This window comes from Canis aureus, chromosome 13 (assembly GCF_053574225.1).
Source record: "Canis aureus isolate CA01 chromosome 13, VMU_Caureus_v.1.0, whole genome shotgun sequence".
Lineage (NCBI taxonomy): Eukaryota > Metazoa > Chordata > Mammalia > Carnivora > Canidae > Canis > Canis aureus.
This window is the reverse complement of record NC_135623.1, coordinates 66503248-66530662: the sequence shown is the minus strand read 5'-3', so window position 1 is coordinate 66530662 and position 27415 is coordinate 66503248. Positions and strand designations below refer to the sequence as shown.

Genomic DNA, 27415 nt, shown 5'->3' with positions numbered 1-27415 from the left:
AATACAGAGCAGCCTTGGCTAAATACAGTAGGCCTGACGGTGACTGTCGTAGACAGAAGAATAACACAGACAGTCGCAGTGGCCCTGGGGCTGCTTTGGGAAAGGAACCTAGATTTCAGAGAACAAGTTGCAATAAGGTGGAATGTGTCCTGCTTCGAGGTAAGTGGGATTAGGATGAGAAAGGGTAAGGGAAGGGAGGAGAAGCATTCCACCCCCCTCCCCCGCGACCGGAAGCAATCTTGGTGCTTGCATTGGTGAGAGCATAAGACAAGGGGGTCCAGGGTGACTCCAAACCTTGGAACTCGGGGGACAGTAAATGTCGCTGTCACTGACAAAGGCAGAAGAGGGCAGGGGAGGCGGTTTGGGGAAGACACGATGAGTTCAATTACGGGCAGGCCGTGTGTGGTGGCAGTGGCCTTGCAGGGTCAGCTGTCCCGCACGCGGTATGAGACGTGTCACCAAAAGGCAGGGGAGCAGCCACAGCCGGTGCTGTGTAATTTTGCAAGCATTAGTGAACTAGACACAGACGGACACTAAACAATCGCGTATTTGCAATTGTTATTAACGTGACGCCTTGGCCCAGGGCAGCAGCCCAAAGACACTGATGATGGGAATCTTCTCGAAGCCAGGGAGATGGGGTCATTCTCAGGCAGCTGACCATGGTGACTGGGGAGCGAGCGAAATCTCTAAATGAGACGGTGCAGAGGAGAAAGGCCTTCGGAGGGACACAGCCTCGGCCCGGGGTCCCCCGTGAGAGAAGCAGCAGCTGCCTGTGAACTTGCACGCCTGCTGGTGGGACACGCGCGGGCAGAGCCAGCCTCGGCCGCGACCACAAAGCAGAAGCTCCGGAGCCCTTCCTCCTTTGCTGTTCCTGCCATTTGCTCCCAAGTGGGCACCGTACCTGCTTTCCCACCCTCACCAAAGCCTTCTTCAGAGAAGGTTTCTCTCATTACGACGCACAGGAGACTGAAGTCATCGTGCTGTCTCTTCTCTTCCCCAGACTAACTCTTAGTCATTCTTTCTTGGATGAAATGCAGTCTCCTTGGGGACCCCTTCATGATGCTCACCACTCAAGCCTCCCGGGAATCACTCCCGTAGCATAATGTTTCATTGCCGACACGCAGGTATTTTTGTGATTGACCGTTTCAGATTTTTTTCCTGGTGTCCACAGTGCCTAGAACAGGGCCTGGCAGATAGAATGTACTCAACATGCCATTTTTGAATGAGCAGATTTAGGGAAAATGAGTTTTTCTAAGGGAATTATTCTTACCATGTGAAATCGATGTGAAAGCACTAAGTGACCGGTGTGACCTCACCTGCCAGGTGAGGTCACACCTGACCTCTGAGGTGAGGTGAGAGAACTGAGGTGTACTGAGAGAACATACAAACTCTACATCAGCAGAGCTCAGGCCTTAGTGGACGTTAGCATAGACCACAAGGCTTGTTAAAGCACGGGTTAGTGGACCCACCCAGGGTTTCCGATCCCCTTCTCTAGGGCTGAGTCCATGAATTTGCATTTCTAAAGTGTTCGCAGGAGATAGAGATGTTGCTGATGTAAGGGGCCGCATTTTGAGAACCACTGCTCTGTGCTACATTTCTCCTGGGCCTTAAGTGGAACAAAAGCACAAATAATTGAAAGGATGAGTTTGGGGGGCACCTTGGTGGTGCAGTCAGTTGGGCGTCCGACTCTTGGATTCTGGTCGTGACCTCAGGGTGGTGAGATGGAGTCCCCGCATTGGACTCTGCGCTCAGCACGGAGTCTGCTTAAGACCCTCTCCCTCTGTCCCTCCCCCTGCCCATGTATTCATGCTTTCCTCTCTCTCTCTCTCTCTCTCATAAATAAATAAATAAATAAATAAATAAATAAATAAATAAATAAGAAAAGATGACTCTGGGAAGCATAATTACCATTTTCTGTCGTAGTCTATTGAGTGCTGACACAAAGCAAAGTTAGGTTACTGTCTTGTAGCTCGTCGCACTGCTGTACCAGTAAGTGCTGCTCATCTGGCTTAAACCATAGACTGACAAAGCCCCGACTCTACCAGGAACTCCCATGTCATGGTTTGCCTATTGTGTCTGTTCGAACCCACTTCCTCATCACAACTACCCCCATTTCTGACAGAGTTCACAAATACCCTGAATTTCCAGTTTGGGGCTGTTTTTTCTTCTGCAGTGGTTATGTCCAATCTCTAAGCAGATCTCATCGTTTGTTTTGCTTTTGATCTGTGCCCTCTGTCTCATTGTTAATGTCCCATTTTGATCGTTCCCTACACTCCCCTTCTTTCTCCACATCCGCCCTGTACCCTAGTACCTGCTTTGGTCAGGACTCTTCTATCGGGTTAAATTTGACTGAAACCAATTCAAACGAGCTTAAACAAGAAGGGGATGAGTTGGCCGCAGACATAGGAAATCCAGGTATACAGATGGCCTCAGAGACTGCAGAGATTCAAACAATGTGGTTCTCTCTCCTCTCTGTGTGTTCTCACTTTCTTCAACTGCAGGCAAGCTTCCTCTGTACAGCAGAGGGAAGAGACAGTGTGGGCAGAGATAGCTTTAGGCTTACATTTTACCAGTCATGACTTAACAGAAAAGAGAAATGTTCTCTTTGAGCAGTTACACATGCATTTCCAGGGATGGAATAGAATTAGCCTGCCCTAGGTCACAACCTTGGGCTAATCATGGTCTCCGGGGGGGCATTGGGCAGGATGCCTGGACCAAGCAAGTCCTTTGGTGGGAAGGCTGGTTTTAAATGTGACTGTTGGCAACCCCTCCAGAACCCACTTTTCTTTGGGGAAAAGACATTTCAGTAACAAAAAGAATAGCATCAGTCCCAGATAAAGTGGGACAAGAATTCTAAGCTGGAAAAAATAAACAAAGCAGTAGCGCTGAACTACCATCCAGAGCAGCTCTCCCCCTTCCCAATGTCTTTCTCCTCTTCTCCAAGTGCCCACACTGAGATATGCTTTAACATTCATCTCGTTTTTATACTCTTCATAATGCTTTTTTCCAAAACTATCCTGGTGCACAGTGATCTTTTTTTCCGGATTCCCATAAGTTTTTGTAGTCGGTAGCACTTCCTTAGAATTTGCTTATTTTCTAGCAGCTTCATGTGTGTTACTTCTCTGTTTCTTATAGACTAAGCTCCTTGAAGTACGAATTATGTCTTATCCCTATTTCATGCTCTCCACAGTACTCAGAATAATTCTAACATGTAGCAGTTGCCCAAAAAGAATTCTTGGAATGGCTTCAAAATTAGAAGTTGCTAAAAGAGTAGATGCAAAACCATGGGGGAGAAGAATGGGAATTGGGTGGCACAGGGTAATTCCACCAATGGTTTATTTAAAAGAGGAAGAGCCCAAAAGTAACTAACTCCTGATGATGTTCTAGCCTAGTCTGGGTTGGACAGTGAGTTTGAAGGTATACTTTATATTGTTTTGCCATAACTTTCTTTATGCACAGTCTCATTTTTTTAAGAAAAGTTTTGGAGGAAAATGAGAAAATGGTAACAATTATCTGTTTTTTGACTTAATTCTTAAATTGCCATAACTTTATACCAGGTGTGGGGAAATGGGAAGAGAACATTTCTAAAACTCAAAATGTTCATAGCAGAAAACCACTTTCCAAGAGCAACACAATCATGCTTTTTGACAAAGCACTAGCATTTGTAAGATTGATTTAGATAATTTTTTAATAATAGGCCTGAGGTCCTAAGAGAATTATGTTTAAGACGGATCCTTCTTATCCTTGTCATCGGATCTTTGTAGTCATTTATTCATTCATTCACACAGTGAACAACTATTTATCGGAAATTTACTTTGTATCAAAGAGTGTTCTAGAAGCTGGAAATACAGTGGGAAATACAGCAATGGCCCCATCCCTCATTAACTTATATTCCACTTGTTAAAACAAATAATTAAACAAGCAAATGTAAGAAAAAAAAATCCATGAATGAAGCTGAAGGAACACATTGCATCTCATAGAACAAAGCAGGTTTCCCTGAGAAACTAATAATTGAGAAGAAATCCAAAGGAGAGAGCAGAGAGAAAGGACAACCTGTTCCAGGAAAAGGATATGGCATCGGTAAATACCCAGAGATGAGTGAGATCGGGCATAAAAAGATTTGAGTGTGGCCTCACAGCAAGTAGGAGGAGGGGAATGGTAGTCAACCATGGAGTTCTTTACCAACCACAGTTAGGAGTTTGGACTGTGTTTTAATGTCAAGGGTAAATTTCTGTATGCTTTTAAGGAAAAAGAATGACGCTATCTCCTGAGTACTCCGGAAGACCACTCAAGCTGCTTTTGGAAAACAGATTGGAGAGGCCAAGACTGAAGGAAAAGGAAACCAATTAGAAAGACACAGCTGCCCCAGAGCTGGTGGTGGCTGTGAGAATAAGAAAAGTAGACAGTGGGGCACCTGGGTGGCTCATTCCGTTAAGCTTCCTACTCTTGGGTTTGGCTCAGGTCAAGATCTCATGGGTCCTGGGATGGCATCTCATGTGGGGCTCCATGCTCTATGGGGAATCTTCTTGAAGATTCTCTCTCTGCACCCCAGCCCCCCGCCTTCTTGCTCTCCTGCGCTCATGCACTCTTTCTCTCACTCAAATAAATAAATAAATCTTTTTTTAAAATAGTAGCTAAAAAAAAGAAGTAGATGGATTTTTAAAGTATTATGAAAGTAAACAAATCAAACAGGATTTGACGATAACTTTTACATATGTATCTGATTTCAAGTTTCTGATTTAGAAATCTGGGTAAAATTTCAGATCACAACAAATAATTTTTCAGTGGGACATACACATACTAAAAAAAGTATTTATTGTTTATCTGAAATTCAAATTTAACTGGGTATCCCTTATATTTTTGCTAAGTGTGGCAGTGCTAAGCACAGCAAGGTGGAAAAGCATTGTTAGAAGTCCTGTTGAGGTCCATAACTATGAGTTCATGTGGCCACAGATGGTAGGAAGCGTAACTTAGTTCTGCAGTACGTCATAAAGAAGGCAATTGAACTTGGACCTAAGGGAGTGGCATCATGAAACATCTAGATTTCACACTTAGCACAGCTTTATATATGTTTCTCCATATATCTCTAGATATATTTGAAATTTAAAAACTGAGATAATATGCTCTACAAATAAGATTTTTAAAGTAAAATAACATTTCAGTTAGTTGGTTTGCTCTCCATATTTATTTAGAGGGAAAAAAAATACTTCTTTTTACCTTAACACTTTAGATAAGTATTACAGCAACGGGAAGACTGGGTTCGTAGATTCCTAGATCATCTAGTTCACTCTCCAGTCTGATCTTTGAAGACCCTTGGAACATCAGCACACACCATCATCTTTTTCTCCCTTGGACATTCAGTTTCCTGGGACAGTCTCTTTTTAATATCTCTAATTGTGAAAACATTCTTTCTAGGCCTGTGTCCTTCTATTTTCTACCTATTAGTCCTAGATTTATATTCACTCAGTAACGGATTTTTAAAAAATTTTTACAGTATTCTGCTAATTCCTTCTGTTACTTTTTATGTACAAAGATGAGACTGATATTCTATTGTCCAAAGTCCATTCTATGAGCAAAAGATCAGCTGCGCAGAGTTTTCAGTATTCAGGTGAGAAAGGTCTCCTAATAAGAATCATTTATTTCCAAGAGGCGACAGACTCTTAAGAAAGTTCATAAATTTATTCTTTTCCTTAGGCTTTGCCTTTGTTTTGCTGAGTCTTATAGGAAGTAATAATCATCTTTCTCCTGTTCATTTTAATAACAGCTGAGTTGGTAGGAAATATGGATATGAACACCGTTGGTAACCTGTCACGGGTGAATTAGTTGGGATTACTCAACGTAGAGTCACAGGGTCTCACTTTCAAGTCTTGCTTTCTCTCTACTGGGAGGCGTCAAACTTGGAAAAGATAAAATGGCTCTTTCTTTGTCTATGTGATCGAAAAATGAGAAAAATGCGAATATATGCATTACTAATATGATAGTGTTGTAGACCTAATTTCTTTCTTTGAAATGAATAATTACGTTTATTGCAGTCCTCAGCAAAAGTTCAGATTATACACTATGCTCTTTATTCTATGGAGTAAAGGGTTCTTCAACAAAGAAAATCTTAACTAGCACCACATTCTAATGTTATCAGTGTATAGTGTGATTTCACATAGTCTTTCAGCATTTATCCAAGTAATTCATATTTTCAATGAACAAATGTGATGAACTAAGGCACTGATAGTTATACACACACATGACATTTATGAGAAAATAACTTGAAAGGCTTACAAAAATGGCATTTTATAGCTTTTTTTAAACCTATATCTTCCAAAGACATGCCTTGTTCTTAGCAAGACTTTTTGTCTTCATTGTTCTCGATTTGGGGGATAATCTGTCCAGGAGTAGAATGACAGTGTCATCAATAATACTGATTGCCTTGACTAATGGATTATCAAAAACCAAGTGGATTGATTAATGGTCTTCTAATTTAGGTAAATGGGTCACTCTGATTTTTGGAAATAGCATGTATTCTGTAGGCCAATTATTTAACAAGTTGTGCTTTTAGAGAGGAAAAACGAGAAAAAATGGACATTTCTCTACCTATAAAGCCATCTTCAAGTAGATTTGAAGATATGTAGGCATTTTCCAACCTCAGGAAACTTCAGGCAAAAACAGACATATGGTGCTCCTTCAGACATGTAAATCAGTATTTACATATTATAAAGCTGTTTAAACTATACTACATTTATCTCTTGTTTGTTCATTTCTAAGTTTGTCAAATACTCAATTATACCGAAGTGCAAAATACTGAATAAGAAAAAATACCAATTAGGTAGAATTTATCTTCTTCTTAATTTAAGAACAATATGTGTTCAGGATTACAATTATTTTGAACTATGTACCTTCTTTAATGAACTTATATCTGTCTGGCGATGTGAAATTTCTTCTCTGTGTCAAAAAAAAAAAAGAAAAGAAGAAGAAAAAGAATAGTACCCTCTGTCTTCTCTCACTTATACAAATTCATTTTTACACATATATAAACACACACACATATATATATGCAAACAGAAAATGAGCACTATATATAAACCGATGAATACTGGGTACAGTGCTTGTTGCTACCAAATCATAATTTATATCTGAGAATTTATTTATAGTGTGAACATTTCCTCCATTTCCAATTACCATGTTTAGGTTCTCATCTTCCTTATAACCATTGCAGAGTAGTTACACATTCATTTCAAATCTTCTGCAGTCATCCTCAGACATAGGCAAATTTAAACACCACTGTCTAATTGGGTTCAGACATTAAAATGCCCCTGGAGCAGCCTGGGTGAGTCATCTTTTGTTCATAGCACTCTGACAGCCTTAAACTCAGCCTGATGTTCTCCTTGCCTCCTCTGTTAGATACAAGGGGGACTGGCGAGGTCTGTTAGTTCCCCTTCACTCCCTTCCAGGTTTATGCAGAACTGAAGATGCCATAATACAGGAGATCCTGTGTTTGGAAAGCTTCTTAAAGCTGGATTTTACTTTAGATATTATGCTGCAAACTTTCTTCTTTCCTTCATGGTGATCTAACAAGTGATCATGAAACCTTCCTATTTTCTGCCTTCCTTGTACCCCTTTGTTCTTATCTGGCCCCTCTGAGCCCCACCTTAGTAAATTCTGATGTCTTGATTTTAAAGGTATTTTGATCTGAGCTAGCTCACAACTCTCAGAGGGCACAGTCAAATTAAAATGTTTTGCCATACTCTGAGATAGTAACACTGGAAGAAATAAAGGAAGAAAAATAAGTAACTAGAGTGAAATAGAAGTCATAGGCACTGCCAGAGTGTTCCATGCATTAGAGGAGTCTTGATTCCAATCAACATTTGAAAGCCTCAAAATTCTATCAGTTGGAACTAGACAAACCCAGAGAGATCATTTCACCCAGTGGTTCTCGATCCGGGCTGCATATTAGACTCACCAGGGAAGCTTTAAAAAACAACAGCAACAAAATGTTCCTGCAAGGACCCCATCCAGATCCTCCGGGAAGTGATGTCTCAACACAGCACGTTTCTAAAAGCATCCCAGATTATTTTAATGAGCGGACAGGGCCTGAGAATCACTGATTTGTTAGCCTAATCTCAAGTGTACAGATCGATGCCCAGAAGATACACATATTGCAAGAACCATGCTTTGGGCAGGAGGTCCACTTGGCAGCACTTCTATAACCTGGAAACACTAAAATGAAGCCTGGGGGTGAACAACTGGTACAGATTCTTTCTTTTCAGCTCCTAAAACCATTTGGGATAGTAGTTCTCAAACTTGACAAGTTGATTGGTGGAAACAGAAGATGTAGTGGCTTTTTACAGCTTTCATTTTGGATCAAACCTCAAATTTCTCATCTAATTGCAGTTCACTTCCAAATGATACTGTACGAAAAGCAAACCAACAAACTACTAAATCCATGGTTCTCAGAGTATAGTCTGTGCACCAGTAGCACGAAAATCACATGGGAACTTGTTAAAATGCAAATTATTGGATCCCAACCCAGATTCAACCCTGTTGAACCAGAAACTGGGAGCAAGTCCCAGCTGTCTAGTTTAACTGGACCTCTGTGAGAGTCCAACGCATGCTAACGTTTGACCACCGCTGAAGTAGAAGCTACAGATGAGAAAACAGGCAGTTGTAATACAGGGTGTTTATGTTGCAATGGGTAAATACAGGGAGTTAGGAAGTATGAGGAAACGGAGCCTGGTGCACGTATGCACATGAGGGAAAGCAACGCCCAACATAAATAGAGGAGATGATTTATGTTTGATGATTTTCTATTTCTTTCTTCAATGACTTGACATACTGTATATATATTGATATATGTGTGCGTATATGTAAATGTACACATATATATAAGTGTGTCTATACACATTTACACATGTGCATGAATGTACACACACACTCCAAAAGGATAAACTAGAAAATTAAGAAAAATCAGGACACACGAAAATAAGGGTAGAAGAATACTACATCTGCAAAAATGCTTATATGGAAATTTACTACAAATTTAATTTTCATAGCACAGTGGCCAAAGCAAAGGAACAGGTTTCATGTGAAACCAGGAACATATTTCACCTGAAGCCAGGAACATGTGTCACGTGAAATCTGAAACAGGTTTCAGATGAGACACATCTTCTATTAGTAATGAGGAATGACTAAGCAAAATTTCTATCATAATCATAATGAGAACATTTCAATTTAGTGGATGATGTCCCAGGTAATAATGAACATGTTCCGCGGAAGGCCACTTCCTTTAATGACCGAGTGCTGGCACAGGACAGGGTTAAAGTCCTATCATGCAACTGAAGAGCTGTGTTAGGATAAGTGCTTAAAAGGATGGCTTCTGCAAACTCCAAAACTCTAAGACAGCCAGTATTTATGGGAAAAGAAATGTCATAGAAGCAAATATCTGTATCCACTGGCAGCCTGCACTTTTTTCTTGATAAATAGCTCAAGATCAATTCTCGCTGGTGTAACCAGAGGGAATTAATTTCCCATGACATATAATAACTTGAACATTCTTCCAAGAATGATTTTTTAAGATTATATCATGCTTGGTTTTATTTTGGTCTGTTTCGTTTTCATTTTAGTCTTAAATAAAATGTGCTATTGCAAAAGCCTGTTGGCTTTATAAGAAATACAAAGATGTAACATAAAAGTCATGACTTACGTATTTTCTATCATTTTGCATGATCTACATACAGTGTAGTAGAGAACAGTTTGGGATAAAATTATCTGAAATTTGCTTAAGAGCCTCCGCACACCTTCCCAAACACTGAGCTACTGTGACCAAGTGTAACCATAGGTTGATGCCACCCGATTGAAAGAGCATTGGTATCCATTTCCCACCTGACCTCACAGCCATATCCTTCAGCATCCCTTGGGAAGACATCTCAGCCCAAATTCCACTCTGTGAAAAAGTAAGGCTCACAAATGTGTTTAGGTTTTGTAGCCTCTTCATGCCTTTGCCAGTGGTGAGTTTGCACGCAGACTGTCAATATGTTTATCATTAGTGAGACGCTGAATAATGTAGATGGGCTATTTTGGCTCCATTTGGAACTATTTCATCTCTTTACTTTTTGTCAAATGCCCTTAAGGGATCAAGTACAGAAATCAGCAATCTCTGTGGCTCACTAATATAATTTTTTTTTTTTTGAGAAAGAGAATCTTACGCAGACTCCATTCCCAGCATAGAACACAGCATGGGGCTCGATCTTACGGCCCTGAGGTCATGCCCTGAGCTGAAATCAAGAGTCAGATACTTAACTGACTGAGCCACCCAGGGTCCCTTCAGCATGTACTTCTTTAGAGAATAGCCACATTAAATAACTGTTTGAAAATTAAAATATAATTTAAAAATAAAAAAGCAACTTTCCTTACAGTAACTGTCAAGAGGTTTTTAAAATATTAAGCCCAAAATTTTACCTTCTTTCATGCTCTATGCATCAAAGAAAAAAACGATACCATTTCCATCAATATCAAGAAAGCAGAGGAATGTTACTGTTGTTTCATGTTATGTATCAGCCATAAATCATCAAAAACCAAAATAAACTGGGAGTTAGTCATGACAGCTATATACTCTTTATTTTATTTATCTCACATCATGTTTAGTGGAACATCATACTTGAGGTTTTTACTGTTGCACTTGCATTTTTGCAATTGCATTTTTCACTTTCATAGTTTATGCATGAAGAAAGTTCTACTATACCTTTCATCAAGCTCCATGAGTAAAGTCATCCATTTAGCTTTTTTTGTATTGTTTTTGTCTTCAAATAAAGACAACTGCTTCACAGACATTTGAAAAGGCAAAGAGGGAGGGGGGATGTGAAATGATTGCATCTGGTGTACATAATTAATGAAATTCATTTATACTGAGTGCGGAGGAAAAATGATATCAATTTATCAGTTAGATTATTTCATAGTGAAAAATGCTGTTCAAAAAGAAGGAAGATCAAAAGGTGACGAAATTACAGGAATACAAAATGAGGCCAAGCACTGAGGAAGACTCAATGGACAGTGATGAGTACTGAGAAAAATTGAAACACATCCACATGCGAACACAGCCACAACCAGGCAGGTGGAAATGCTGATGATGCAGGAGGAGAGACCTCTTCAGCTGTAGGAACTGAAGCGGAACCATCATATCCCAGAATGGAATGTGTGAATACACACGCTTGTGTAGATCATAGATGTCTCCTCTAGCCATGTGAAGTATCATGTTTTATACACTTAGAATTTCGATAATACAAGATATCCATGGTGTTGGCGTGTATGTGTGGGGTGGAGGTGGGGCACAAACTATTCTTAGCACTTTCTGTCCTTCCAATGAATAAGTGCATTGGGTAGAGGCAGCAGATGTTCAGTGACAGGGTTAACACCTGCAAGTTTGTATTTTCATTACAGTAAAATGACAGTAAGTGCAAATCCTTTGGTTCCTACATAACCAAAATGTTACAAGGGCTGCTCCTGGAGAGAGACAAACCAAGAAACAGACTCTTCACTGTAGAGAACAAACTGATGGTCGCCAGAGGGGAGGTTGGATGGGCGGATGAGTGAAATGGTGAGGGAGATTAGGGACACACTTATCACTATGAGCACTGAGTGATGCACAGGAGTGTTGAGGAATCACTATATTGCACACCTGAAACTAATATAACACTGTGTGTTAACCACACTGGAATTAAAAATAAAAGCCTTAATGTGATTTTTAAGCTTTTTACAAGACAAAGTGGGGGAAGAGGCCTGCTCCTGAAGCTGGACGTGAAGACAGCAGGAAAGCGATTCACATGTACTAATAATAAGACGTAGCACTTTTCTGAATTGTTCAAATGTTTAAATCTATCCAGCATCCATGGATTGGTTAACTTACTAAAGAACGAAAAAAAGCAAATGAAGTAGAATTGGAAAATTATTCTTAAATCTTTGTAATTTTTGTTTATTCTCATATGTCTTTTAGTGATGCTATAGTAGTTGTGGTTATTGTAATGAAAATTAAAAACAGAGAAAACTATTCTAATTTAAACTTAATTACCTGGCTAGATAATTGCTAGATTTGGATATATTTCCTTCTAACCTATTTTTATGCATATAATTTTTAATAGGATTATACTATGTTTTCAGTTATTTCTGTTAATGACAAGGTATAAAGTTCATACACATAAATTTCGGAAAAAAAATTATTTTGGGGGACACCTGAGTGGCTCAGTAGGTTAAGTATCTACCTTGGCTCAGATCATGATTGCAGGGGCCTGGAATCGAGCCCAGCATCCGGCTCCCCATTCAGTGGGGAGCCTGCTTCTCCCTCTCCCTCTGCTTGCTGCTCCCTTGTCTAACTGGAAAATCTGTCAAGATTCTGAATAAATAAAAATTTTATGATTTATTTTTATAAAGCACTTTATTTTTTTTTAGATTTTATTTATTTATTTGACAGAGAGTGAGCACAAGCAGGGGGGGAGCAGTAGGCAGAGGGAGAGGGAGAAGCAGGCTCCCACTGAGAAGAGACCCTGACGTGGGGCTCTATCCTAGGACTGGGATCATGACCTGAGCTGAAATCAGATGTTTAACTGATTAAGCATGTGGATCTTAATTTGGGTCCACAAAATTGTGCTTTCTGTTCTATGATTGAGAAGCAAATGGTTGGAACAATGAAGTGGTATGAGAACCCTTCTGGACATACTACGCACAAGGAAAATATGAATTAGAGACAGGAAGTAAGGAACCACATCATTAATTATCTATTTGTCACTCTACTGCTAGGTGGAAAACTATATTGCAAATACAATTACTATTTGAAATAATTATTTGTTATTGGCAATTCAACTGCTATTTGGAAAAAATGTCCTTCAAATATTATTATTCATCGAAATATCTCTAATCCAAGATAGTAGAATATATGGGAAAGTGTGAAACTACTTCTTTCTGTTTTTCAGAATGACCTTCCCATACAATGTAACTTAAGTTAAAAATTAAATCACAAACATGATGGCTTCTAAGTGGTACCTGTAGTGACAAACAAATGCTCAGAGGCCCTGAAGATAGGTTGATCTTGAGCATCTGTACGGAGAAGCTTTAATTAAAGCCCTGAAGTCAGTGAGTGTGTCCCTTACTGCCTTTGTCCCACAGCTCATCCCCACCTCCCTTACTGATCAGTCAAGTTTCTCCAACTTTGCTTATACAGCCTCTCGTGCTCTCTCTTTCCATTCTCCCAACTATTACTCTGGCTCCTGTGCTTACTACTACTGATTTTGACTATTACCATATTCCCTTCTTTTTCTTTCAGATCTCTGAGGTGACACAGCCAATAATCTTACTTTCTTACTCACATTTTTTAGTGAGTTTCCACTCCAGCTGAATACGCTTAAGGCTTTTTATGTGTGTGCCTCTGTGTGTGTGGTTGTTGATGTTGACACTGGATGAAGGAAATGCATTTTAGGCTCTCCGTAATCTTGCTTTAGTTCTCAGCGTGACATCTCCCTATGATCCTATCCAACCTTGTCATGTTTGTTATTCTCATGTGTCTTTAGTGATGCTATAATAGTTGTGATTATTGTAAAGAAAATTAAAAACAGAGAAAACTATTCTAACTTAAACTTAACTACCTGGCTAGATTTGGACATATTTCCTTCTAACCTATTTTTATGCATCTGCCAAAATTCTCCCCACATTCCAATACCAGCTATACTACACCTTCCACTGGACTCTGACCCCTGCCCCCACCCCTAATCTGTACATATCTTGCCCTCCCTTGCACACAATAGCACTGGATATAGCACACATCGTTGTAACTTGCACTCTAGCCACTTGTGCCTTTATCCAATGTGTAAACTGGCAGAGAATAAGGTCTACGAAGGGCAAAAACTGAGACTTACTCATCTCTGTTTTTATCACAGCACCTTCTGTAACCTCTCATACGGTGCATAGACAACAAACTATTTGTTGAGATGATTAAAAATGAAGAATGAAGTGAATAAATGAATAAAGACTGACTCATTCTTCATTCAGAGGGGCTGGAGCTGCCATAAAACAGCAGTATTGCACAAACACACTCGCCAGTTTAGAAGAATTCATATGCAGAAGCATATTTCTAATTCATGCGATGCATTCTTGGTTATCTGTAAATAAATTACCTGCTCTGTCAATTATCCATGGCAGCTTGAGAATTCCTTTGATGTAATGCTCAGCCAGATAAGATTAATGAGTGGACCAAAAAACGGAAGGAAGTCATGGTTGAGAGTGAGGTTATGAGGATTCAGAGACTTAGCAGTTGCAAAGGAGCCTATCACAAAATCAATTTGAATCAAGAATCTCTGCTAACTCTGGGAAACGAACTAGGGGTGGTGGGAGGGGAGGAGGGCGGGGGGTGGGGGTGAATGGGTGACGGGCACTGAGGGGGGCACTTGACGGGATGAGCACTGGGTGTTATTCTGTATGTTGGCAAATTGAACACGAATATAAAATAAATTTATTATTAAAAAAATAAATTAAGAAAAAAGAATCTCTTCCACAAGCAGAAAAGAAAAAGTCTAAAAAGTTACAATGATTTTTCTGGTACTCCTGTTATTATGTATGTGCAAAACCTCTACTTTGTGTCTGACCAAATATATTTCTTTGGTTATATCTACACAGAAAGCAAATAAGTACATATTATCTGTCCTTTAGTTTTTCCTGTCCCGCCAGGCAACCCACACGGCTGATAACTTTAAGAATATCTGCTTAGAAGTATCTCTAATTTAATTTTATCAGTCTTACAATCAATCCAAAAAGATCTCAAGGCTGATATAAAATGAATGCCTGTGACATGTGTGAGAACGTGGAGAAAATTGTTCATCGGGTCACTCATTCAACATTCATGATGTATTTATTCACCTGTATGTCACCAAAATTATAACATAGGATCTGGAAAGATAAATACTGCTGGAGAAAATCAGTTCCTTTATCCAGAAGTAGGTTATACTCTGAGCTCACCAGCAGAGTAAGGACAGGGCAGCAAAGTGGTGGTTAACAGGAGAGGAATTATCCCGAAGGATAGAATTCATCCTTAGGTCTCTCCGGACTTGGAGGACTTGGACAGCTTGAGTGACCCCAAGATTGCTGAGAGAGATCTGCTCTGTTGTTGGATACACTTGAGGGCTGACTCGTGGGACTCTACGCTCCAGTACATGGGGTGGGGGTGGGGGTGGCGGTGGGGGGTGGCCTCTGACATACTCCAAGAACCCATGGAAACTTCCCAGAAAGTCCTCAAAGAGGACCTAGCCCGCTATGAGACTAAATCTCTAGGTTATACAGGACAGAGGAGTCCTTGTGTGAATCCTCGAACCCAATCAGGGTTAAAATTCCTGGTATCAATAGGATCAAACCATGAGCAGAGGTGATGACAGCCGCAGGAAGAACAATTCAAATAGGATCCTCCTAGGGTGCCTGGGTGGCTCCGTCAGTTGGGCATCTGTCTTTGGCTCGGGTCAGGACCACAGAGCCCCTGGATGGAGTCCTAGTCTGCCTCCCTGCTTAGCCAGGAATCTGTTTCTCCCTCTGCCCCTCCTCCACTCATTCTCTCTCCCCCCCCCCTTTCTCCCCACCAAAAAATAAAAGATAAAAATAAATAAAAATAAAAGGAATCTTCCCAATCCATTGCAGCTCACACAACCAAACTATCTATAAATTCAAATATAAATTCAAATAAGAACTGGCCTCCCCGGTTCCATGATTGGCTCAGCGAGGTGATCATTATCTTTCTCCACTGTTTTGCATCAGCGTGATATCTGGTGGGAAGAAAATGTGGCTGATGAGCTGCAACTTTGTACCAGCTCCAGGATCAAGTCAGGAGCCAGGGACATTGCTATGTCACTGTCTTTGTTGTTGATCATTCGCTACAGCTCTGTGCAGATGGTCTGAGGCTTTGAGCAAGTCGGTGATGACAAATTAGGGTGTGAAATTAAACTCAGGAAGTCGTGCTATGTACCAAGGTTTTTCTGAGTTGAAAATATTCCTTTCAGAATACAAAACACTTTAAAAAACCACTTGTGTGTGAAGAACTGTCACTCATCTGTAGATGTCAGGAAGACTGTCCACCAGATTCAGAATGACCAGTCTTATGATTACAGAAATTGTATTAGCTCCGTAGAATATTTTTATTCTTAGGTCATAACTGTATTTTTAATTAGTGTTTTCAAGACGTTCTTAATCTCAGGCTGAACGGTAGCTTGTTGCTTCATTTTAGAAATTGGATTTATAAGGTCTTTTTTTTAATTCCAAAAATGTATGCTGATTCTATATCAATAAGAGTTGGTGGAAACATCTGTTAGTGAGAATAATTAAATGCTGTCCCTCTTCTCTACTTATTAAGTAAGAGTTACTTCTCCTTTCTACTTGCCTGACTTCCTCTGGTGCTCTGATAGGATATAAAATTGGTTCACCTCAGTTTAGTTCCTCAAATGCAAATTAAAGAATGCGTCCTATAAGTAAGGATCATACACTTCTCACTTTCATTATAAGTGAATTTTCCCGAAACATAAACAAAGCACTGGTACTGGGTAACAAGTTCTGAGAATTGCCAAATCATCTCACTAAGCCATCTCTTTTGATCTCTTTGAGCTCCATTCATGTTTAAATAATAGCATTCCCAGGCCGTTTCTGGTCCAGTAATTAGCCATCTTTACCCTGACTTTTTAACACTCTTTTCACTTAAACTACTCTTAGCGTCATGCTGTACAAAGAAAATCCTGCCCCCCAAAATTAATAAACAACAATTTTTCTAGGTCATAATAGCAGAGCCTACGTAGGTGAAATAATTAACAAACAAAGACCAGATCTGTGTACTATAGGATTTAAGAGCAATGAAACCCCAAGAAATGGAGGGAGCATAGTAGGGAAAGAAGATCCAGAGGTTGTTTCTTTGAGGGTGTGGGTCTTAGAATAGCTTCAATTTAGATGAGGTATGATCCAGAGGGAGACTATCACAGGTATGAGGTCGTATTTGATGAAATTCCCAGAGGCAGATATTCCCAGAGTGCAATAGGCTGAGGAGATAACCATCTCAATATTGATTGAAAAATACTATTTAAATTGAGCACTTAATTTAATCTTAATATTCCTATGAAGTGTAGACACTGCTATTTTCCTACTTTATTGATTAAGAACTTGAAAACACAAGAGATCAAGTACTTTAACTGACATAGATAGAGGCAGAACCATGTATCTAAGGCTGATTGCACTTTTCACAACCACACCAGTGTTCCCTAACTTTTTTCACATCATGGCACACGCAGAACATGGTAACATTTTGAATCAACAAGGGCCGATGGACAATACGCCCAGTATCCTTTACGTAGCCTCCAGGCCGACAGGAATCAAGATGTTGGCATGGCAGGAACTTACCTGTGGCAAAACTCACTGTTTATCAGGTGCTAGATCGTGCACCGTGCTACTATACCCATATGTTGGGAATTAGCGGAAAATACAGCAGGAGAGGTAAAGTAAATACACATTATGGAAGGTCATAGGACAACCAGGTGAAGTAATTTGGATTTTATTTGATTCCTGAGAGAGTTCTTGAAGAGCGACAGTAGTTTCAAATCTGAATAACTGTATGTTTTGAGAGTGATTTGAAAAGAGCTAAATCTTAAAGACAGTTCATGTGTCCGTTGATCATTCAAAACTGCTAGGAGATGGCAGTGAGGAGGAAAAGAGAGAAGATATGGAAAACATTGAGTCTAAAGAATATGGACGTTCCAAGACAAAGGCAAGCTGAGAATGGGATACTTCTGAAATGGCATATTTGGAAAGAAGAGCTAGTTTGAGAGATGGTGAGATGTCGGAGGGATTAAGTGTCCTACTGGGGATACCTCCTGACCAGCGTTAGAGAACTAGCTGAAGCTCCTTGCAAGTAGAGAGGCAGAGGTTGGTTTTGGAGATGAGTGTTTTAAAACCACAGGTCTAGGAGTAATGCTGGAAATTGAAGTACAAAACCCCCAAGACAAGCAGAGGGGAAATGATGACAAAGAAATAGTGGCAGGAGGGAGGGGGTAGAAATCCATCTGTGGGAAAGAAAAAAATAACAGAATTGCAACATTAGAAAAGAAATTTGAGGTCATCTTATTTATTTACCCTTGCATAAGCTCCTGTTATACTATGCCTGCCATACAAATACCCTACTTATAGCTGAGTACTTTCAATGATGGGAAATTTGCACTGTCTTGGGGTAACTCATTCCATCTCTGGAAAGCTCTGGGTGTGTGTGTGTGTGTGTGTGTGTGTGTGTGTGTGTGTATTTTAGGGAAATTTATTTCCTTTAACTTCTACTCATTGGATCTCGTTGTGGAATAGAACAAAACCAGCTATTTCGCACAATAGTTTTTCACATATCTAAATGCAGCTGTCATGTAATTTCCCCTTCCTTGCTTTTTTTTCCCCCTCCAAAATGTTAAGTATGGTAGTTAGTAGTTCTCTGTATTTGTCCCAAAATTACTGTGCTCATATTTTATTTTTTATTTTTATAATTGGCATATATTAGTTTCAGGTGTACAATGATTTGATATCTTTATATATTGTGAAATGATCACAGTAAGTCTAGTTAACATCCTATACTCATATTTTAAAAGGTGTCCCTTTGTCCTATAATTTTGAATTCATAGAAGAGACTTAGCCATGAATTTGCATCTGTTGAATTCTATATTCTTTCCCTGTCATCTCTTACCGTGAGGTCTCACCCACCAAATCATATCATATTTTCATCTCACCTATCATTTCTCACCTTCCCAGCCTCCAGAATCCTAACATCTTTGGTCTGTGCTCCATAAGGAGCCACTGTTTGATCCCTACAATCATCTTATATGCCCTTTTAATTCCACTTTTCCCGACTTTATGGGCTAGTAGTCACAGAAGCCGCAAAGGGAAAAGGCTCAAGAAGGAGGAGTTGGCCAACAACACAAAAAAAAAAAATTAGGAAAAATGAACTAGAAAACGTTTTCAGACTTGACTGTCTCAAGAAGGGTGTTGGTAGCTTAGCAGAAAACTAATCGTAGGACTGAGGTAGATCATCTGTGACATCACAGGTCTTTGAGGTGAAGAATGACAGAGTCCTACAAACTGAAATGCAGGTATGAAAATTTGAGTTGCTTTTATAAAAACATCCAATGCATTGCATCCATCATCTAGCAGCAGTTTTGTTGATTTTAGTGATGATCACATATATGTTGGCCTAATGCCTTACCTTAGGGTAGTGTTTACATTTTGTAATATTTTCTCATATATCGTATTTGAGCCTTACAATAGCCATGTAACATTTCAAAGATGAGAAAAGCAACTGTCTGAAAACTTATCTGAGGCCACTCAATATACAGATCTAAATATATTCCCTCACCTAGCTTTCCTCGAGACATGTCTGTGATGACTGGTGTCGGTAGCTAACTCACCTGTACAGAGTCGGAATCCCTGACCTCGGCCTCACAAGCATGGGCTCTAACCAGTTTACCAAAGTAGCCATCAAAACCAATTAGTCCCAGTACAGTGAAAGCAATGGCATGGGAAAACAAAATCAGTAGTCACAGCAGTAGTACCCCATAGTCCCACGACAAAATTAATAAATATTTGATTGCCTATAACGTGCCAGGTACTGCACTCTTTAATGTCCTTTAATCCTCATGACACTCTGAGAGGTATTTTTAACTTCATTTACACGTGAGTAAACTGAGAACCTCTCCAGTTTACTGGAGCAGAAAGCAAGCATGTGAGCCAGGATTTGATTTGTTTGTGAATCTCAAACACCAAGTAACTTCATATTTTTAATTTTTTTTTCTGTGATGGGGCCCCTGGGTGGCTCAGTCAGTTACGTGACTGCCCAGAGTCCTGGGATCTAGGCCCTTGTGGGGCTCTCTGCTCAGCAGGGAGTCTGCATCTCCCTCTGCCCCTCCCCTCTGCACTCTCTCTCTCTCTCTCTCTCAAATAAATAAATAAAATCTTTTTAAAAAATTTTCTGTGACAATGTGGGGAAAAAATACAACAGAAAGGATATGAATTCACCCATGAGGGATATGACATATAGACAATCTTGGTCCCATTTCATCCCACTTTCAACATCAGTTCTTCACGGTTGTTGTAACTTCCAGTCTCTCGAACTCACCCTTTCCCCAGGATACATTAACCACAGGATGGCTTCACTCGCCCCCTGGCTCAGAGTGTAGACCTTATGACTAACTGTCTTCCCACTGTGTTCGCTGATGCATCAGAATCCTTCACTCCTCTGTCCTTCCCATTTCTGACTTGGTGATCTCAGGACACGTTGGGTTGTGCTACAGCTGTAGGCTTGCTCTCCGACTGCTGAGCGCTGCTGATCAAGGCAGTGTTGACAGCGGCCACCTAGGTGTGTGCAGTCTCATCTCACCGGGGACCTCACTGCCGCTCCATGGTTCTATTCATGCTCGGATAATTTCCCATCACCTTCTCCAAGTGGCTTTTCCTAATTACTCACAACCTCTCCAGCGCCGTAACCCCATGCTCCCTGCCATCTGTTGAGCACACACACGCTCTGCTAGATAACGGAAGACAGGAAGACACCCCCCTCCCACCCAGACCAAGCTACTGCAACTCCTCGGTCTCCTTTACTTACCCTTTTCCCTCTACATCTTGTTCACAGGAAAAGGCATCTGTTGACCTTCCCAGTGTTTTCTTCCACTTGTCCAAAGACATTCTTCTGCTATAGTTCCTTTCCCCATTTCCAAATGGGGACTTCTCAAGAAACTTCTTTTAACAGTGGGGCATTCTCTAGCCTATTTTTTCTTAAACTCGCCTCTCTGTGGCACCTTTGGTTCTGCTTATGAACAAGTCCAGGTTTTCCCTGTTAAAAATAAATTAAAAATAAAATTTCCTCTAATCTGCTATTCTCTCACTGCTAAGCTCTATTTTTTCAAGAAGAGAGAATTTTATATCTGTTCATTCATTTACTTGACCTTTAGCTCCTCATCCACTGCTTAAGACCTTTCAATATGGCCTCCACGTGGACCACATGGGTTCTAATCATTTTTAGCCTTTTTAGTAAAGTGGATTCTAAGAATGAATGCCCAACTCTGCAGCAGGAGAATTCGTTCTGAGTAAAGATTAACATCCAAATTAAGCCATTACAAACATAGCTGTATCCATAATTACTGTGCTTAAGGATTATTTAATTGGAGAGGGGTTTGGAGAAAAATGTAGGCAGGGACAAGGAGAGATAGATCAGAAAGACTTGCCAAGAGAAAAGGGGGAAAAAATGAAGGGAGGTCCCTGGATGGGTCAGTCAGTAGAGCTTGCAACTGTTGATCTCAAGATTGTGAGTTCAAGCCCCAAATTGGGCACAGAGCCTACAGAAAGAAAAAAGCAAGAAAGAAAAGAAAAGAAAAGGGGGGGGGGGAATGGCATGGAATATGGGAAAAGAGAGAAAGAGAGTTAAGAGTCTGTCTGACAACTACAGGGACAACTGCCTTTAGGAGTTACATATCATAAATGGGCTTTGTTGCCACAGCTAACATGAAAACCAAACAAGGTTCTGGACATCTCTACACATTCTTCAGGTTGAGGGTCTCCAGTCTCCTCCCCAGTGTCACAATATTGTTTTAAATTCATAATGTCTGGATGATCATAATAGTCCAAATGGGGTACCTGCCTCCAGATTCTGTCCTCTCCTTCTCAATCCACCTCACATGCTGATGCTGTTGTCTGATTTCCTTTGCATATAGCAAGGACTAAGAAAATGGGAATGAATGAATGAATCAATGAATGAAAAAAATCCCCAAATTACATAATCACTATGACCCTCACAAAGACTTATTTTTAGTGATAAATTATTTTTAAAAAACTTATATAGAAAAAAAAACTTATATAGAAAAAAATATATCCTACCAGAGCCAAGAAGCCTCCACCAGGGAGGGGGTGGGAAGCAGTGGAGGTCATTTTAAGGTACATAAGACCCAAACAAAACCCAACAAAAACCTACTTTTCTTAAAACTCAAACGTTAAGGAAGGGACTTTAAGTGCACACGTACACACACACACACACACACACACACACAGACAACTTCAGAATTTAATTTGCTTAATACTATTTGGTGGTCTGCTTTTCACAGAAAGCTAAAAAGTTACATGGAAGTAGAAGTTTATTCAAGTCATAAATGGTAAAAGTCTCAATATATATACTGATTGGACCGTAAGCACCCATTGAAAAGGGTAAAATGCCAATAAAATTTGTAAATTCAGCTTATTCTTGTCAGTAGGTGACAGCAATGTCAATCACCAGTAGTTTTATACAATCACTCATTGCCCAAGCCTCAACTTCCTATAAGGTAAAAATGCATCAAAATTATGACTATTTTACCAGGCAATTTTATTATTAAAATTATTTTCTCTACACAATTATTCTGTTAGAAAAATCATGTCTATGTTTTTATTACTGTGTTCTAGTTTATAATTTAGCAATTGTGGTCAGTGTGAAATATATCAGCTTAAGAAGCATTTAATTCTTTTCCTAATGGCATCATCACATTATTTTTTAATTTCTAGGAGATATTCGAAGTTGATATTTAGCTCTTAAGTTCATTTAGAACAATCTCCACATGATTTGAAACAAACTCGGGGTCCAAGTTGAGTTGGGTGATTTAGAAAAAAATCAAAATGCTAAAATCATGTAAAAATAGATCTTGTGAAATGGGAATGATAACGAACTCAGCTTCTGATTTTTCCCTTTGGGGAATAACCTTAATTTTATGAAGAAATGAAATTGTTGGTGGTGCTTCAGGTAACAGTTTCTGCAGAAATTTTAAGAAAATGAATCTGTAAGACATAGGAAGTTGGACTACAATCAGTAAACTGTTCAGGTCAGGTTGAACTCAGTAATCAGCAAGGTCTTTGTTTAAATCTACTTATGAATAAATTACTTTTTTCATGTCAGTAAAATAAAAAAATCAAAGCCTCGGAATCATCTTGGCAGCTGTGCAGCATTTGACGTGATCTTTTTTTAGTAATAAATTATCAGATGGCATTAATTGCAACTTTTTCTTGTTCAAATGAGAAATGTTGGGCCTCTCCCTGTAGACCGTTCATGGATCTGCAGGTCTCAATGCCAAGCCAGGGAGGCTTTTTGTTTTTATTGTGGACTTCTCTGTGTAACCTTTACTTCAACTTTTTGTTACCTGCAGATGTTGGGGTGATGTATTTTGTAAACTTTGCTTTATTTTTGTTGGGAATGTTCATATATTCACTTTAACCCAGAATCACCGTTTTTTTTTAAAGGTTTGTTGATTTATTTGAGAGAGAGAGGTGTGTGCACGCACACTCCCATGTGGGTGGGGGGCAGGGGGAGAAGGAGAACCACAAGCAGACTCCCCACTGAGCTCAGGAGTCAGAGGCGGGGCCAATCTCGTGTCCCCAGCTGAAACCCAGAGTCCGACGCTTAACTGACTGAGCCACCCGGGCGCCCAGAATCGCCACATTTAAGGCAAGAGTAAGCAAATGTTTCCTGTGAAGAGGCAGGTAGTAAATATGCTGGTCTTTGTGACCAGATGATCTTTGCGGCAACTCTCAATTCTGCAGTTACGGTGCAAACTCAGCTCTAAACAATACATGAATAAATGTGTGGGGGTGTGAGTCCATAAAACGCTGTTTACAAAATCATGCAGCAGGAAGAACTGGACGTTGTTTGCTGACTCCTAGTCTAAAAGAGTATCTTTGTGTAGAGACAGAGAGATAAGAGAGTCAAGGAGAGAAGAAATATCAACTTCTCATTTCACTGGCCCCAATAAATATTACAATCAAATGAAGCTATAGGAACCCAGATTTGTTCTCACTGGTTCCTCTTATAATAAGTTATAGTTTGTTGATGAAACAATTCTTTTACTCAACAAACATCTACTGAACACCTATCACGAAACCAATACTCTATTGGCACTAAGTACCATGCAAAGTGCACCTCGCCCCGATTCCTAGGACCAGCACATTTGGCAAGAGAGATATTCTGGGCTTTCATATAGGCTCTTGGATAATTTTTAGTTTCTCCCACCAGGTCAGCCTTTCCTCTGTGGTGCTACATCTAACACTACTACTTCCTACCTCAGTCCAGGGAGGAAGGAGGACTGATTTTGAACTTCCCTCTGCTCTCATCTCATCACTCCCACCCTAAGGACTTTAGAAGTCAGTGCTCTTTTTTTATTAGACTATTTTTAATTAAGAAAAAGAGATTCAAAATACTAGGGTACTGTGTCATACTTCTTTATTTTGAGGTTAGGGAAGGGCTTGGTTTCAATTCCTGTATCTTACTGCGCTGACAATTAGAGCAACCATTTCATTTCCTCTCAGGAGACAGCTAAGATACATAAATATGTTTCAAAACTCCATTATTTATTTTTTTTTTCATTATTTATTTTTTTAAAGATTTGAATTATTTATTCCTGGGAGACACAGAGGGAGAGAGGCAGAGACACAGGCAGAGGGAGAAGCAGGCTCCATGCAGGGAGCCCGACAAGGAATTTGATCCCGGGACTCCAGGATCACACCCTGAGCCGAAGGCAGACGCTCAACCGCTGAGCCACCCAGGGATCCCAAAAATCTATTCTTTAAAACCCATGCTCCTGGAGGGTAGGGCATATAGATCTAAAAAGAAAGAGCAGCAATTCCAACATTCTTCAAGGCTGCTGCTGCTGCAGCTCAACTTGAAAGAGTAAATTTATAGATTTTTTTTGATATATGCCATTTATATTTTTTTTAAAGATTTCAAAAAATATTTCTAATCAAATTTATTAATTTCTAATAGGCTGGGTAAATCACAAGAATTATAGAATTGCTAAGATCTGAATTCAAGATCTTTAGGTATGAGAAGCTTATCTCATTTAATGAGGAAAGCAAATTCTTTCCAAAAATCTATAGACGAGAATAATGAAGATTTCATAGACTGTGAATCTATAACATTCAAATTCATACCAATTCAATAAAGGTGAACTCTGAATTCTTCAGAAGACGTAATAATTAACATTTTAAAACAATAGAGTTTACCATACTCGAACTTTATGAAATCAATTATTTTTGTGACTTGTTTTTCCTAACTTTTAAACAATGATAATTATTGACAGTTTAGGCCATTCATTGTGACCAAATATGTGTACATGTTCCTAGGGGAATCTTTGTAATATTTCCCTTTTTTTGAGATTTTATTTATTGATTCCTCAGAGACCTGGAGAGAGGCAGAGACCCAGGCAGAGGGAGAAGCAGGCTCCCTGCGGGGAACCCCCTGGGGGAATCGATCCCGGGACCCCAGGGTCACACCCTGAGCCAAAGGCAGACGCCTAACCCCTGAGCCCCCCAGGCACCCCTCTTTGTAATATTTCCAACCTGAAATTTTCAACATTCACATTATCCTTTGGTAACATGTTACATTTTTCAGAATTCCTCTACGTTGGTCGGATACCATGGGCACCAGACTCCACACCTCCACACCGTGCTTCTATAGAACTGTCATAACAATAAAACAATAAAGAGATCAGACCCCAACATTCCTTACAAAGCTGGTAAATTGCAGCTTTTCTTTATGAAATGAAGCTTATGCTTGTAGACGCATAAGCATAGACCGGGCAGGGGCTACAGCCTTCGCGAAGGGTGAGATGGTGGCGCAGCCCCAGGCCCTGGTGTCTCAGGCCCAGTAGCAGGGGTGTACGCAGCAGGTGGAAGGAAGCTGCACGGAGCCCGGATTCGGTTCTAGACCAAGCTGCAGTGGCTCGCGCACGCTCCCCCATGTCAGGTGCAGCTGTAACGCAGTCTAGGGCGAGCGAGGGAGGGACCCCAGGTGGGAAATGCCCTCCGGGAGCTCTCATCCTGCCCGCTGTGTCCTCCCCAGGATCTGTCACTGCGAAGGAGACGAGGAGAGCCCTCTCATCACCCCCTGTCGCTGCACAGGCACCCTGCGCTTTGTCCACCAGTCCTGCCTCCACCAGTGGATCAAGAGCTCAGACACGCGCTGCTGCGAGCTCTGCAAGTATGACTTCATCATGGAGACGAAGCTCAAACCCCTCCGGAAGGTACGGTATCCGCAGGAGCTGGTCTGAAGGAGAGCGCCTGCACGCACCTTGTACTCACCTGTTTCTTTCCCCGGTCGCATTCGGTGGGTGCTTCTCTCTGGGTGGGGCGAGGGGGGTCTCGTGTTGGGCTCAGTATGCAGAAGAGCAGAGTGCTTGCAAACCATCCTTCATCCTTGTTTTATGTTCTAGGGCCCCTGATTGTTATGTCATTCTGCAAAATCAAAAAGAGGGTGTGTGTGTGGGGGGGGGTATGTGCTGGTGTGTGCATCTCTATATAGTATAGAGCACAAATATACTTGTAATTTGATGTAATTGAATTGATGGGGATGGTGAGAGCATTGGACCGACCGGGGTCAAGTCCCTGGAAGGTTAGGCCAATGGATTTTACTTTAAATAATATGAACTCGTCTAATTTCCTGAGAATCGGGACATGAGGTAATAAAAGAGAACGTCTTCTTCCATAACGTGAACTCTGCTGGGTTTGCCTCTATCTGGGAATTTGGTGTGATAGGTCACGCGTAATTGGAGTAGATAGACCAAGTGTTATTTTCCGTCTTGTGTATCGAGCTATAAGAGAAAGAAAAGTATTTTTTAAAGATTTTATTTATTCATTAGAGAGAGAGAGAGAGAGAGAGGCAGAGACCCAGGCAGAGGGAGAAGCAGGCTCCATGCAGGGAGCCCGACGTGGGACTTGATCCCGGGTCTCCAGGATCGCGCCCTGGGCTGAAGGCAGGCACCAAACCGCTGCGCCCCCCAAAGGATCCCCGAAAAGTATATTTTTATTTACAAACTTAATCTTCAAATTCCTTACTTACATTGCTCTAAAGCATGAAAGTAAGAATATGAGTCCAGGGGATCCCTGGGTGGCTCAGCGGTTTAACGCCACCTTCGGCCCAGGGCGTGATCCTGGAGTCCCGGGATCGAGTCACACATCCCTGAGTTCCTGCATGGAGCCTGCTTCTCCCCCTGCCTGTGTCTCTGCCTCTCTCTCCCTCTGTGTCTCTCATGAATAAATAAATAAAATCTTAAAAAAAAAAAAAAGAATATGAGTCCAATATAGTTAGCATCTCCCTCAAAGCTAGCAAAGGGCGACTTGTGAAGGACACAATGAAGACCAGGAACTTGATGTAATCCGTGCCTTAGAGCTGGGCTCCGGGTTTACGGCGCAGCTTATCTTTCGACCTAAGTGCAGCCTTACGTATACTGGATGCTTCCATTTCCAAAGGAGAGTACGGAGACTGCAGTTTAAATAACGATTCTGCCTAGAGCTGCTTTTTCATTTAAATTAAATGCAAAGCAAAAATTGGATGAGAAGAACATGGCTTAGACATAAGCATGATGAGCTCCAGGATGAGGAGAGGTGT

General features: G+C 40.6%; 1 protein-coding gene and 1 long non-coding RNA gene across 5 annotated transcripts in view; one reads left to right on the top strand and one right to left on the bottom strand.

The window, feature by feature from the left end:
- Positions 1-27415, top strand: part of MARCHF1 (membrane associated ring-CH-type finger 1) — an 800751-nt gene that overhangs the window by 718009 nt on the left and 55327 nt on the right. For all 4 annotated transcript variants that reach the window (XM_077846552.1, XM_077846554.1, XM_077846555.1 and 1 more), the window contains one exon: positions 25871-26051. In XM_077846552.1, coding sequence (XP_077702678.1) covers positions 25871-26051 — 181 coding nt within the window. The remainder of the gene's footprint in view (positions 1-25870; positions 26052-27415) is intronic.
- Positions 17563-26515, bottom strand: LOC144282645 (uncharacterized). The gene is made up of 3 exons (XR_013351145.1): positions 26110-26515; positions 20624-20851; positions 17563-18053 (listed from the first exon to the last, which is right to left on the bottom strand). It is a non-coding gene; the product is annotated as an uncharacterized LOC144282645 (long non-coding RNA).